Source organism: Ranitomeya variabilis, chromosome 5 (genome assembly GCF_051348905.1).
Source record: "Ranitomeya variabilis isolate aRanVar5 chromosome 5, aRanVar5.hap1, whole genome shotgun sequence".
NCBI lineage: Eukaryota > Metazoa > Chordata > Amphibia > Anura > Dendrobatidae > Ranitomeya > Ranitomeya variabilis.
Genome location: NC_135236.1, coordinates 340,546,594 through 340,562,834, shown reverse-complemented (window position 1 = coordinate 340,562,834; position 16,241 = coordinate 340,546,594). Strand labels below are relative to the sequence as shown.

The 16,241-nt window shown below is 42.5% G+C and overlaps 1 protein-coding gene across 3 annotated transcripts in view; it reads left to right on the top strand.

The window, feature by feature from the left end:
• The window catches only part of LAMB4 (laminin subunit beta 4), a 394,745-nt gene that overhangs the window by 243,307 nt on the left and 135,197 nt on the right, over positions 1–16,241 (top strand). For 2 of the 3 annotated variants that reach the window (XM_077264809.1, XM_077264812.1), the window contains exons 35-36: positions 5,800–6,003; positions 8,659–8,803. In XM_077264809.1, the coding sequence (XP_077120924.1) occupies positions 5,800–6,003; positions 8,659–8,803 (349 nt within the window). Of the gene's footprint in view, positions 1–5,799; positions 6,004–8,658; positions 8,808–16,241 lie in introns of all 3 variants that reach the window. The other variant, XM_077264810.1, reaches the window with a different exon arrangement.

The window sequence follows — 16,241 nt, the reverse complement described above, 5'->3', positions numbered from 1 at the left end:
TGACATTAACATCAGTGCTTGCCCTTACTGTTTCTGCTTCTCTCACCAGGTAGTGCTCTCATTATTGGTGGTGCGTGGTGACAGTTCTAGCTTTGTATTCTCTGGGATTTATAGTCCTATCCATACAGGGAGTTAAAGTGATTGACCGGTCCAAATCAATAAGTTTATGGATCCCCCATCTCATACACTGTGCACTGTGAGTATTTTCCACTATCTGAGCCGACACCGGAGGATATGTATGAGTTATACATAGTGAGCATGGCCTCGCCCCATACACTTGTATTGAGCAAGGTCGCTCCCAAACTAGTGACATGACCATCCAGTGGGTTTGTCCAACTAGAGAGTGCAGCATCGCTCCGTACAAATGTACACTGGACCGACCGGAAATATGTATAAAGCAAACATATCCTACGGTCTCGGGTCAGGAATCTGCAAATCCTCACAGCGCACAGTGCATGCACTGGGGGGATTCATAAGAGTAACTGCAGAATTATCACACAAACTCACTGCAGATTTATCCATTTCAGCTAGACAACCCCTTTTAAAAAATAACTGCTGTTTTAATTTTTATTTCAAAAATCAATAGTACCCATGAAAATAAGCAACTTGGTTGTATATTTTATCAGATAAATCTGCTTCTTTCTCTGCCAGAATTCATCAGTCATTATCAAAATTCTCACTTCTGAGGTAAAATCTGTATTCAGTGAAGAAAGACTTTCCCTTTACTGAGATAGGAGATGACACTTGTGGTTAAGTTTTACTCACAAATACCCCAAACTGTGCAGGGCTACCCTTCCACATGACCAGAAGGTCATCCATGAACCGAATCCCTAACTGAATTTGTTCTCTATCCTCCACTGGCGTGTCCCCAAACACAAGAGTTTCTTCCCACCAGCCAGGTACAGTTTGGCATGAGAGGGGCACACGGACTCGCCATTGCCGCTGTACCCCTCAGCTGGTGGATTGGGCCCTCTATGAGCATGTGAATCTTGTATAATATTTCTCATCACTGCCCTCCACACCTGTCACCCATGTCCAGCAAAATGCACACCCCTGCAGAAACCTCGCACACCTAGACCCTTGCACACTCTCTGACTCTATTCAGCCACTGTCCTCCATACTTCATTCCATGAAACAGACACTGCCACTAGTTTCTACAGTGCCACTCTGGCATCAGCCATTGACTCGGTCGCCCGTCAAGAATAGCAGAGCGCGATGAATTAATAGACAACCCTGGTACAATAACATCACTAAAAAGCTTCGGCAAGTATCCAGAATTGCAGAATGGCGTTGGAAGAAAATGCATTCGCAAGATGATTTCACTGCACTCAAACAAGTAACACCTGCATTCAAATCAGCTCTCACCTCTGCTAAACAGGCCTACTTTACATCCCTTGTATCTTCCTTATCCCACAACCCCAAACAGATGTTCAACACCTTTAACTCCCTCCTCCGCCCACCACTGCCCCCTTCAACTTCCCTAATCTTTGCCGAGGACTTTGCCACGCACTTCAAAAATAAGATAGATCAAACAAGGCAAGTCTTTGTTGTCTGACCACCACACCCCTTTGTATGCCAGACCAATACCTTAACCCCATAACTTCCCTCTCCAAAATCACTGAAGGACAGCTTGCTCGTCTTCTCTCCAAATCACACCTCACGACTTGTGCACTTGACCTGATCCCATCTCACCTTCTCCCCAACCTCACCACTACACTAATCCCATCCCTAACCCAACTCTTCAATCTATCACTAACTTCTGGTACCTTCCCCTCTGCTTTCAAACATGCCATAATCATACCTATCCTCAAAAAGCCAGCCCTTGACCCGAGCGCTATGTCCAGCTACCACCCCATATCTTTGCTCCCATTTCCTTCCAAACTACTTGAGCAGCACCTCCATGCTGAACTTTCCTCTCACCTTGCATCTAACTCTCTCTTCGACAACCTACAATCTGGCTTCCGTCCCCACCATTCCACTGAGACTGCCCTGACCAAACTTACAAATGACTTACTTACAGCCAAAGCTAACAGACAATTCTCTATGCTCCTCCTACTGAACCTGTCCTCTGCCTTCGACACAGTTGACCGCTGCCTCCTACTACATATCCTCTCTTCCTTTGGTATCAAAGACCTTGCCCTATCCTGGATCTCCTCATACCTTACCAACCACACATTTAGCGTTTCCTACTCCCATACTACCTCTTCATCTCACCCCCCTCTCTGTTGGAGTCCCTCAAGGCTCTGTCCTAGGACCCCTTCTCTTCTCAATCTATACCCTTGGCCTGGGACAGCTTATAAAGTCCTATGGCTTCCAGTACCATCTATATGCCGATGACACTCAGATCTACCTCTCTGGCCCAGATGTCACCTCTCTGCTCTCCAGCATCCCGGAGTGTCTCTCAGCCATATCTTCCTTCTTTTCCTCTCCTCTCGCTTCCTCAAACTCAATGTGGACAAATCTGAACTAATTGTCTTTCCTCCATCTCGCACACCTTCCCTACCTGATCTATCTATCACAATAAATGAATTCATATTTTCTCCTGTCCCGGTAATCAGCTGCCTCGGAGTAACCCTTGACTCTGCCCTGTCCTTTAAACCGCACATCCAGCCTCTCGCCACCTCCTGTCGCCTCATGCTCAAAAATATTTCCAGAATCCATCCTTTCCTCAACCCTCACTCTACCAAAATGCTTGTGCATGCCCTAATCATCTCCTGCCTCGACTACTGCAACATCCTCTTCTGTGGCCTATCTACCGTCCTTAACTCTACTGCCCAACTATTTAATCTCTCTCCTCGCTACACTCCTGCTTCCCTTCTTTGCAAATCCCTTCACGGGCTCCCAATTTCCCAGCATATCCAGATTAGTCTACTAACACTGACCTACAAAGCCATCCATAACCTTTCTCCTTCGTATATTTACTAATCTCTCAATACCTTCCATCACGTAATCTCCAGTCCTCCCAAGACCTCCTTCTCTCCTCCACGCTTATTCCCTCCTCACCCAATCGCCTCCAAGACTTCTCCTGAATATCCCCCATCATCTGGAATTCTGTACCCCAACACGTCCGGTTATCCACCACATTTGAATCCTTCAAATAAAACCTGAAAACCCATCTCTTCAAAGAAGCTTACAACCTGTAATGACCACACGGCCACCTCAACACCATCGGAGCTACTTCAACCTCTGACCTACTGTCTCCTTCTCCACAATCCTGTAGAATGTAAGCCTGCAAGGGCAGGATCCTCTTCCCTCTGTATCAGTCTGTCATTGTTAGTTTTGTTTACTGTAAGTGATATTTGTATTTTGATGTAACCCCGTCTAATGTACAGCACCATGGAATTATGATGGATTTAAAACCCTGTTTTTCTGAGAAAAAGTACCCAAAGAATGAGAATAAATCATGTCCAAAAGAACCTTGCTGGAATTTGCTTTGCTTAATAATTGCTTGCAAATACCCCTTCGGATCAGTAGGACCACAGTGATATAACCGGCCCATTTGTCACAATAGCCTTTTCCTACATATCAAGAATGTTGAGCTAGGTAAAGGTAGATTAGTATAGAGCAATTACAGGATTAGGATAATTATTATGCAGAATATGTGGGTTATCGCTCAAAAAACCTGCTCCTCCCCTGTCTGGACACCCTAATAGATATGGGATTCACCATTGTTTATGGTATGACAAGTGGGGGTCATTGTCAGGAGACTTGCGTTCCAATTACTGGAAATACTGAAGGCACCTCCAGAAATTACGCGGCTGCGTGCCACAAGCTGGAGTATGCGTTCCATTCACCGGATGGAGGAAAGGAAAGCCCGTTATTCAACACTGTGTAAATGAGCGTGCATGTGGTAAGCATGTGTGCAACAGGCAAAGGAAAAGACCTGCAGATGCTATGAATCTGCACCAAGTATTAAGTCTCCCCTGAAGAATCTATCTAGATGAATCACATCGGGAGGAATAGATTCGGACATGGACAGAAGTTTAACATAAACAGACCTTCCATGCCACTGTGATAGGGGGGCACCAGACTATACTAAACTATACTGGGTGAGATCGTTCCTCTTTTATTTGTTGAAAGCTACGAAATATCTAATGTCTTGTGCTGTTCTCCTCATTTATTTTTGCATGCTGAATAGTATGTAGTAGTATTAGCTATGACTGGATTTGTTAACCTGATACAGATATACCTTATTGTGCTAATGGCCGCCATATATTAGACTGGGTCATACCTAGTGGGGCATAGTACATTTATCAAGTTTCAGGTATTCCTGTCAGTTATATTTGTTTTGTTTTGATTTGTTTGCAAAATATGTCCCTGGGGTGTTTTATGTATATAAAACGTTATTTTAGAGAAATAGAATAAAAGTTATATTTTAATATTGCACAATTTTGCACCTTTGCTTAAGTCTAATTTAATAGTGACTACTCACAGCTATACTCATTGCTTATACTTAAATTAAAATTAGACACAAATTCAGCAAATATTAGGTGGGTAGTCTGTAAAACCCTATGTGCAACTCATAGAGAAATAATCTTTATATTGAAATCTACACAAACACCTTTCAAAAAACATGCACTAAGCATAAACCGGATCCATGAGAAAGTGACAGGAGATAATTAAATAATTTATATCAATTTTATTTAATGGCAATGGCACCCCCTGACGAAGGAACTGTGCTTCCGAAACGCGCGTCGGGGTGCACATTATCAAGTATCTGGCGGTCTTGGAATATCTCCCCCATCTTTATAAGTAAGTGGCATTTTGGTCGCATCTGCATTCAGCACTTTTTTATGCACTTTTTTGCACTACATGCACTTTCTAAGCAGGTAGCATTTGAATAATTTTTGCACATAGCACTTTTTGCCCCTCTTTCTAATATGAATTTGGGGATATTATATGATTGATTCATTATTTTTTCACGGATGTATTTTTCAATATATTCTTTATCTCTGTATAGCACATGCAATACAACAATTTTTCCTGTGATACAAAATTTGACCACTCGGGGTATATAGTACATAATAGAAAATTGACCTGCCTTATGAATATTGTATCTTGATTTGTGCACATTTTGAGGATATATCCATATATTTACATGATTTTATTTTAATATTTTATTGGTGTTTCTCTATTGCCATTAAATAAAATTGATATAAATTATTAAATTATCTCCTGTCACTTTCTCATGGATCCGGTTTATACTTAGTGGAAGTTTTTTGCTTTCTTTTAGTGGTTACACTATAACTTTGACACATGTGGTGACCGTGGGTTTATTAATAGGATTGGACCCACTTACTAGGGGAACAGTACTAATCATTCCGTTATATATTGTATCCGAGTGTCATTATTGTGTCTTTTGGATTAACAAACACCTTTCGTAGCAACAATGATTAGTATAGTGATTACTTATCTGCAATTCTGGTTGGGGATGGAGACTAGCAATAGGAAAGTTGTGGTAATTACTAGAATAAGAGGGTGGTATGGATGAAAGACCCAGCATTGTCTAAAAGCTATCCTATTGAGATTTAGCCGTTTGTGGTGTTAATTAACCCTTTCATAGAAAATTTGCAGAGTGCCAAGAGAAAGGCCCCCAGGCCCATTGAGCAATATATAGTTATAGTTTAGAATTGATGTAAAAGAAAAACTAAATAAATCTGTATTCATTTTTTCTGCTTTCCGCCTAATTTGTTAAAACTATGCATGTCATGATTATGAACCATGAGTTCATGTTTGAAAATAATGTTATTTTATAAAATGTATTTTAATGGGGAATCTGGATGTAATTTGCTTACATAGGTTTGTGGAACAGTCTGGGACTTTCCATGTGATCGTGCACCATGTGGAGGAGCTTTATGTCGAGATACATTTGGAAACAGGAAATGTGGAGGACCGAATTGCAATGGAGTTATGCAAGTGGCCAAAGATGCTTTAAATAAAGCAAATGAAACAGATACTAAGTTAAAGAGAGTTGCAATCCAATTACTTGAGGCTGAGGAACAGGTAAATACAAAAACTGAGCAAATACTAAGAAAAAATTACGTTTGAACTGAGGAGGGCATTAAATAGATGAACAGGAGAAAATGTGAGGGGAGAGATGAAAAATGGACTGCCTTGCATTTGATTTTTTTTCGTATGGTCTCTTGAAAACTGTCTGGTCTGTGGCGTGTAAAGAGCATCCGGAGGCAGATAAAAGGGATATTGCAGTTATCATAGAAAAATATACATTGGATAACCCAGAGACTTCATCCCCTTGTTATGTGTAATACTAAGGGCCCAAATATGTTGTTTACAGTAACTTGTAGCTCCTAAGCCTCAGTGCCAAAACTGTAAAATATGTAGGGCCCCTCTAACTACCATTTATAATACTGGTGTTTTTATATGGGGCTTAGAGGCTTTAGGGTCTCTTTAGGCCCCGGGACCCCGATGCATCTGCATCCACCATAATTATGCCCCTGTTTCCAATATTAGAAGAACAGAGATGTTAAAACTTCAAAGTAGAACTGTTGGTTAAAACACTAAGGTTCAATTTCAATAGGACCAGTGTTTCATACACCTGTCTTAAAGGGGTTTTCCCACGAACAAAGTTAATTTTAAAGTTGACTTTAATCAGCACATTTTATGATAATAATAATTTCCACAATTCAAAGTGTTTAAAAAATGTTCCTGTGCTGAGATAATCTTATAAATGTGCCCCTGCTGTGTTCTGTGTAATGGCCGTGTCTGACCGTGCAGGGACATGGTCTGATCATACCACAGCTCCTGGGCAGGGGAGGAAGGACAAGAGTATACAGATATTACAGCAGGGGATCACAGCTAATTCTTTTTGTAAGGTAAAGCATTTCCCTGCCTGTTTTTAAAAACATTTTATCTCAAAGAAAATGCTGTAATGTCTGTATACTTTTTTTACTTCCTCCCCTGGCTAGGAGCTGTGGTATGATCAGACCATGTTCCTGCATGGCCAGACACAACCATAACAGGGGTAAATTTATAAGATTATCTAAGCACAGGAACTTTTTTTTTAATCACAACCAATTGTGGAAATAAATACTCCAAGATCTATTGATTAAAATGTATTTTATTCATCGGAAAACCTCTTTAATGAGGGGCGTGAAAGAACAAGATGCACTAAATTCATTAAAGGGAATCTGTCACTTCCTGGGACACTTTTCAGCTATTACTATGGGTATACAGGTAATAGATTATTTCAGTATGCTAATGATTTCTTCCAGGCTCCGTGGTGTGGGTGCCTGGAAGAAATCCCTGCCTCTTCTCTTCATTATATTATTACCCCCCTCCCATGCACATGACACTGACCTGTGACGTGCAGTTGTGACTCTGGAATCCCACGCATGCGCCCTGCACTCGCGCAACAATCTGTGCCTTTTCCTTCTCTCTATGGTCCGTGTATTCAGCGTTCTTGTGTGCAGATGCTTGTGCACAAGAATGCTAAATACACAGACCATAGAAAGAAGTAAGACTTACAGATTGTCGAGTGAGTGCAGGGTGCATGCACGAGATTGCGGAGTCACAACTGCATGTCACAGGTCAGTGTGATAGTATAATGAAGAGCTGAAGCAGGGATTTCTTCAGGCACTCACACCCCGGAGTCTGGAAGAAATCATTAGCATAATGAAATAAAAGTCGATTTCTCCACATCTAGAAAGCAGTTATAAGGCATACAGGTAAGATTGGACCAACATTTCTATTACCTGTATGCCCATAGTAATAGCTGAAAAGTGTTCCAGGGGGTGAAAGATTCCCTTTAAGAGGCACACGTCACTTAATGAATTTGAAGCATCTTATCAGTGGCGACACCTCTGTGTACCTTGCCAAAAATGTTAGTCCAGTCATAGATTTTAGAAGAATTTGATGGGCGGACAGAGTTATGCTCTGTCTTGTCTCAGCTCCTCCCAAGCTACACCTATTTTGGTGGAACTGCACAAAACTGGCAACTGATAACTTTGTGATTTTTTTTCTCAAAAATGTTGCGACTTTTCAAAGTATTTTATGGTAGAACGTGCACATTCACTTTTGGTGAATTAGGGCCTATAAGAAATATAGGCGTATTCAGTAATTACATAGGAATCTTCAAAATCAAAATATGTTGGTCACAGAAAAATACAATAGGGAACACTTCCCTTAATGTTACAGGCAAGAACAAAAAAGCTAAAATTGTTCTTCAGTGTATGATTTCTCAAATCCCTGCACCTTAGCTTCTAAGAAATTAATACTGGGATCAAAAATCTTTTTAGGTGCAGGTAAAGGTGTTGTTCATTTACAACAGCTAATTTTCATACATAATGAGGAGCTCACAATGTAGGCACTCCTTTATTGCTCTTTAGTTAGTGAGTACATCAAAACATTTTTTTTCCGGCAGGGGAAAATCAATATTAGATTCTAGCATTCCCCCGTAATTACAAAAAAAATTGTCTGCAGCAGATGTACCCCTTAAAATTTTCTTAATATTGGGAGCAACGGTTAGTTAGGGTTGTCCAAAAGCATTAATCACTTTAAGTTTCCATTTAATGCATCAACATTATGGCCTAATATGCAGTAGTAAACAACTGAAATGACCGTTACTCTAGTTTAGCTCCTCTTTGTCATATGTGTACATGGAGAAGCACAGTTTGTAAAGGAATCTCAATTTGGTTTCAGATTGCGAATATGAGGCAGATAGCAGAAGACACAAAGCTGAAAGCTTCACGACTGAATAAGACACTAAGCAAAACAATGAGTCGAATAGAAGCTGACAAAAATCGCTCTAAAGAACTCATAAAAAATGTGAAAGATTTTCTGTTGGGTAGGTGACATGTATAGTATCAAATACAGACGAAATATGAACTATTTATTTTATTGCTATGTTTGTACTATGGTTACTCGGATATTTGAAAATATGCCATCCATCTATTTTGTTCACGGGTACTTAAAGTATATGACCAGTAAATATAATTTTAAAGTTTCAGTTTCTATGTATTTCGGAGTAAATTTAATGTGTTTTTTGCACATGAGTTACATCACATCTTCTATACCGGTAAATCACAATGTAACGAGAGTGGTGGTACCACTGTGCTGTGGTCTGAGGAAAGCCTGGAGGGGCGTGATTAGGTGAGCACCTAACTTTTCACTAGAGCCCTTGATGGTGGGGTTAGGTGCTACTCCAGGACAGAAAAAGGACACACAGCAGCTGACCCCCAAGGGACTGGCACATAGGAAAAGAACAGCTGATGCAGGCATGCACAGGCAGGTGCAGGCTGGTATGGCTGGCATGGTAAGTGCAGGCAGGTCCGATGTTATAAAGGTTGTCACGGCAAGTGCAGGTGGGTATGCTGTTATACATGTTGGCACAGCAGGTGCATGTGGGACTGGCTGATGTACAGACTGACATGGTAGGTGCTGGCGTATCCAGCTAATGTACAGACTGACAAGGTAAATACCGGCAAGGAGGTTAGGGTTGGACAGACACTAGCAGAAACTAGCAGACTGGGACCTGAGAACTAGCAAGTGTATTTAGGAAGATACTAACAAAGTTGAACAGGACACTTTAGGATGGTGCATGTGGCTCCTTTAAGAAGGAGGTTGTGCTCCCTAATCACAGTGCCCCAGGATCTGCGAGCAGTGGAGCCGGAGTGGTAACAAGATCTTTGAAAAAAAGAACTGAGGATGATAGGCTTAAGGAGAATTGGGGATCCGTAAGGAGGCGGGGAGTTTGAGCTTGTAGGCTACCAGATTAATCTGATTCAGAATCTCGAGTGGACCGATGAAAAGAGGGCTTAGTTTATAAGAAGGTACCTGTGACAGGTTTACTGTGACAGAGTGGAGCCAGAAGATCGGGCTGTCTGATTTCTCCTATTTCTGCACTGATTAGAAGCACTTTGCCTTCATATTAAATGGTGCAGGTTTCTTGTAGCAGTGCAGGGGTTAATCTGCTCAGGTGATAGCTCCTGGAAACTTACCTGCATTAAGGCTCTTAGCTACTTGCTGTTGGTCATTCTCCTCTCCTATATAAACTGGTCTCTGGCAAGCAAGCCTTTCCAAAACTAGCTTCATTGCTGCATTGTTTAGGAGTCGGTGGAGAGTTGTTGCTTGAAAAGGTATTTGGTCGATTTATAATAATTATTAGTGATGAGAGAGTGTACTCGTTGCTCGGGTTTTCCCGAGCACACTTGGGTGACCTCCGAGTATTTGTTAGTGTTCAGAGATTTAGTTTTCATCACGGCAGCTGAATGATTTACAGCTATTAGCCAGACTGAGTACATGTGGGGGTTGCCTGGTTGCTATGTAATCCCCACATATAATCAAGCTGGCTAATAGCTGTAAATCATGCTTCTGAGACGATGAAAACTTAATCTCCAAGCAGTCATAAATACTCGGAGACCACCCAAGCGTGCTCGGGAAAACCCGAGCAACGAGTACACTCGCTCATCACTAATAATAATAATAATCTTAATTTTTATATAGCGCTAACATATTCCGCAGCGCTTTACAGTTTTGCACACATCATCATCACTGTCCCCGATGGGGCTCACAATCTAAATTCCCTATCAGTATGTCTTAGGAAAGTGGGAGGAAACCGAAGAACCCGGAGGAAACCCTTGCAAACATGGGGAGAACATACAAACTCTTTGCAGGTGTTGTCCTTGGTGGGGTTTGAACCCAGGACTCCAGCGCTGCAAGGCTGCAGTGCTAACCACTGAGCCACCGTGCTGCTAAGACTGTTGCATGGTTCAGGTTGTGTACTAATCCTCCCCTTCTCCTACTTTGTGTTTTCCCATCCTTCACTGCGTGGTGTTCCCCTCTGTTGTTTGTGTGTGCTTATTTGTATGACTGGTATTTTGCTTTATCTCTGTTCGTATTACCTTTTTAGTCTGGTTGGTGTATTGCCATAAACCACTACTCTCCTCTTCCCTGGGTGACAGACATAGGGCTGGTTCAGGAGCTCAGTAAGGTACATCGCCCCAGCATCTTCACCATCAGATGTAATCCAGGGAACATAGTCTGGGGACCAGCGATAGCTAGGATACCCCTAGTATTAGAGACAGGGAAGGAGTCCTTGGTCCCGGGATGCCCAACAACAAAGTCATGACAGTACCTTGAAACGAAGATACTGTACTTAGGTGACAGCCAGACTTTGTCCCCAGGATGAAATAAAGGCGGATCAAGACATTTCTTATCTGCATATCTTTTCATCTGTTCAGAAGACTTCAGTAAGATGGACTTAGTAGAAATAAGAGCCGTGCGCACAACTATTAGAGGTGCCAGGGTAGGTTCCCACACCGTTAGTAATAATACGTCATCATCTCGCGAGACCGCAATGCATGGAGCGGTCACCGGAGAGACGCGAGGAACGGGAAAGGCCTGTTTTGGATGCGGGGGCCGACGGACGGTGAGTATATAACGATTTTTTATTTTTTTTATTATTTTTAACATTAGATCTTTTAACTATTGATGCCGCATAGGCAGCATCAATAGTAAAAAGTTGGTCACACAGGGGTAATAGCAGCGGTAATGGACTGCGTTACACCATGGACCGTTACCGCTGCCATTAACCCTGTGTGAGCGCTGAGTGGAGGGGATTATGGAGCAGGCACTGACTGCGGGGAGTAAGGAGCGGCCATTTTGCCGCCGGACTGTGCCCGTCGCTGATTGGTCATGGCCGTTTTGCCGCGACCAATCAGAGACTTGGATTTCCATGACAGACAGGACCAATGAATATCCGTGACAGACAGACAGACAGACAGAAGGACAGAAAGACGGAAGTGACCCTTAGACAATTATATAGTAGATGATTGGATAGCACTTTTCCAATATGTTTAAATACTTATCCAAAGTTGTTTTAATTTAAAGGGAACCTGTCACCTGAATTTGGCGGGACCAGTTTTGGGTCATATGGGCGTGGTTTTCGGGTGTTTGGCAGTATTGCCTTGCGCAGGCGTGTACTCCAGAGGACAGAGAATGAACTTCAATCCAATATTGCGGCCAGTATGCAGCCAGCGGGTAAGGAAACGGTGAATCAAACACCCGAAAACCCCGCCCATATGACCCAAAACTGGTCCTGCCAAATTCAGGTGACAGGTTCCCTTTAAGGAAATTGCTGTTTGCTGCTCTCTGCCTCTATCTCTTCCTCTAGCAGAAATGGCCCTGGCAATCAATGCAATTGATAGAACAGCACAGGCTGCACTGACCCTAACAAAATCAGACGAGTGAGCTGTGATAATTGCTGATATGGTGTCCAATAGTACATTGTTACTTGCATTTAATTTTTTGGGACCATGGAGCTTGATGCAGTAATCTGAAAGTGGGGACGCTTTATGGGAAGATAAGGAACACAGGCCCGAGAGCGCTTTCTTCTTCGGACTGATGATGATGAAAGCACTTACTGGTCTGTGTCAGTATGAAATGGTCAACAACAGTGTACAACTGTGCACAAAATAAATGTAATTCTGTTTTAAAGATGCGACATGTGAAGCGCTGCTCAGACTAAACTTACAGCTTCTTTTTTTACCCGTTATCTACAAATATCAATAAAAAACAGCAAAAACACAGAAAAATAATCGGATGCAAATGGAAGGAAAAGTGATATCATTCTATCAAACTGAGAACAAAAGTTATCCAACAGCTCTCAGTTATGAGATTCGATAAGCAACATATAAATCACACGGTTGGCTGCCACTATCAGAATAGCTATGATTGTCAGGAGGAAAAATGAGCAAACAGGTATACTAAAAATAGAAAAGTTTATTATTGTAAATCACCAAAATATACTAAACAAGTCATCACAAATAATTTTTGCAGGAAAAACAACACCAAGGGCGCCACGGCATCTCAGTATTTGATTACTTATTGCTGGAAACAGATATATTTCTCAAATAAGGTGCAAAGTGCAATATCAGCATTATATGTATACGGCATCACCATAGACCCCATAGTAAAGTGCTACCAATAGCTACATCATATCAAGAGGTGGAATGCTCACCTGGGACTAAAATACAGGGATACCGGACCGGGTGTGGATGCCCCGACGCGCGTTTCGCGGGTTAAAAGACCCGCTTTTTCAAGAGGATGTGGCATTTGCTCAACCAGGACCTTTTATGATCCTTTAAACCGGCATGTGATGTCCGGCCGGCCAATCACAGGGAGCGTAGCGGCGCATGCGCACTGCAAGCCAAAGGCTCCCAGCAGATGGAGCAGGGAGTCATCGTCATCACACACGAGCGGGGAGGAGGAGCGGTCCCCATTCGTACGGACAAGGAAAAAGACGCGCCGCTGCATAGCCAGGAGCCAGGATCACAGCGCGCAAGCGCACCCCCACTGTGACACCAGTGAACAACATGAAAACATGCAGTATGTGAATAACATCATGCGCACAAAAAGAAAGTGCATATAAGCGGGGACATGTATAACACAGACCACAAAATATACGATAAATACATAAATATATAGCAGTTCAATTCCACAAATGGTCTTGTATAAAGCACAGTCCCACATCTTTGTATGTATTGTACACTTGCACGGCACAGATGATTCCAACATTGGCGGGTAGAAAAGATGGCAGAGAGTCAATTGAGAGTTCCTGCTTTGAACAACAAATGAAAAAAACACGAATAAATACAGACATATAAATAAGATAAATAAAACCAAAAAACATTAAAAACACACCCAGACCCCGGGAGACAAGAGTAGGAATCGTATATTGCAGACGGAGGTGAGGTGGAGCCACAAGGAATAAGCACATTCAGAGAAAAGAAGAAAAGGAAAGGGACTCATTTAGTCCTCTGGGGGTCATGGTACCCAAGACCACAATCCACTTAGCCTCCACCTGTGCGAGGATTTTTTTATAATCAGAACAGGCTGACTTGGTCCATCTTAGTTTAATGTGTATAGGTGCTGGAAGGGTTTGATTGTCAGGAACACCGCACTGCACTTGCTCACTGAGCCAGTGCGCGTGTCCTCAGTAAAACAAACTGTGCCCAAAATACCTGTGGAGCGGGGCAGCAACGGTGAAGATGTATGCTTCAGACAAGCAGGACCTGAAGCATGTGACTGCTGGGGGCATGGCCTAAGCTTCAGAGAGCTAGGAGCTGAAGGAAAACTCCTAGAAAGGTAACTATGGGACAAAGTTACCAAGGGATTAGACAGAACGAATAGTCAGCGCAGTACAAGAGAAGCAGGCAGAGGGTAGTCAGGAAGTAGCAGAGGGGTCATACACAGAGAGGGCAGCACAGTACAAAAACTGCAGGCAAAACTTGTAACAGGGACACAGCCAAATCAGAACCAGACAGACGTAAGGTAGCCCAGGCACAAACCACATCAGGGTCAAACATACTCGGCCAAGGGTCAGAGTATAAGTGACAGGAAATGGTCCCACAATGAGGCCATAAGAAGCCTCACAGAATCCCAGAGTGAGGCCATCCAGACATATCCAATTTTGGACTGCTGATCACATTGTTCTCGCTGAGATAAGCTGTCAGCCAATGTATCCATCGGCGTATTTCTCATAGAGAACACAGGAGCGTTTGGCAGTGCAAGTGGTATGTGTGAGTCAGCGGAGATGGCGATGGGCTGAGTGATTGGCCAAAGCACCGTTCTTCCGACAACCATCTAATGGGTATGACCAGCTTAACGCAACAAAGCACAGATACCACAATACCTCTGCAGGTATTTTGTGGAATCTGATGCTAAGAGGCTAGCTATAGATCCTTTAAGTTGTCCAAGTTGTCAGGTGTGGCTTTTTGCACCCATGAACCTGTTACAAGTTTACCAGTAGTCTTTTCTTGGATTTTCTTTGATCCTCACTACTGCATACCTGGGGCACTCCAAAAGGCCAAGACATATCCTGGACCAGTCTTCTAGCCATCACTATTTGAACGACTATGTCACTAGATGGTGACCCAATTCATTGGGTATGTGGCACTGTGACTGACAGAACTTGTTCAGTAAACGTGACTGAACTACGTGGCACTGTGACTGACAGAACTTATTCAGTAAACGTGACTGAACTACGTGGTACTGTGACTGACAGAACTTGTTCTGTAAACGTGACAGAACTTCGTGGCATTGTGACTGACAGAACTTGTTCAGTAAACATGAGTTAACTATGTGGCACTGTGACTGACAGAACTTGTTCAGTAAACGTGAGTGAACTATGTGTCACTGTGACTGACAGAACTTGTCCAGTAAACATGACTGAACTACATCACACTGTGACTGACAGAACTTGTTCAGTAAACGTGAGTGAACTACGTCACGCTGTGAGTGGGGGTTAAATTCTGCACCAATACCGCAGCGACGCGGGATTTCCGTTACAGACAAACAGACAGAATTAGATGATTATATAGTAGATTACTATTTACTATATGGCTAATCCCACCCGTTTGAAAGTGCCATTGTCATCTATTCATTGTTATTCAATTCACCATCAGTAGTTTTAACCCCTTAAGGAGTAGGCCAATTTTCATTTTTGTGCTTTATTATTTTCCTTCCTTTCTTCCATTAAGACGCCCCATTACTAACCCCATAGTCACATTGTATGAAACCACAGACACGCAGAGAAAAGTCCTTTAATTGAAAGAATGACACAGACTCATTTAATAATCTTAATTAAACCATACTTATGACTTTGCCCATTCCCCTGATGCCTTTGTCATCTGCAAAAGAGTTAAAAAAACAATAATATTCCTTAAAATGGCGCTCGCATTGAAGTCAGAAAAGTGAAGTGAGTTCACTGGCTGTGAACTTGCAGGACCTGTCTTACGGCACCACAAGCAAGAGAACTTTCTCATGCTCACGGTGCCCTCAGACAGGGAATAGGAGTTTGCAGGAAGATACTAAGCACACGGTACTTAGTGTCTTTGCCGGATGACAGGCTGTATGGTCACATCATGCAACCATGCAGCCTGCCATCTAGATGTAGCAGAGCTGGACCCGTCATGGAACAAGTGGATTAGCAGCATCTCTGCGGAGAGGTGGGGAATATTGTTTGGTTTTTTAACTCTTTTGCAGATGACAAGGGCATTGGGGGAATGGGCAAGGTTGTAAATATGGTTTAATTAAGATTATTAATGGAGTCTGTGTCATTCTTTCAACTAAAGGACTTTTTTTTCTGGGTGTCTGTGTTTTCATACAATGTGACTTTGGGGTTAGTAATAGAGGTGTCTTATTGTCCCATTACTAACCTCAGCGCTTGATGTCACTTGACAATACAAAGGTGACATCAATCCCCCCAACTATCACCCCACTTG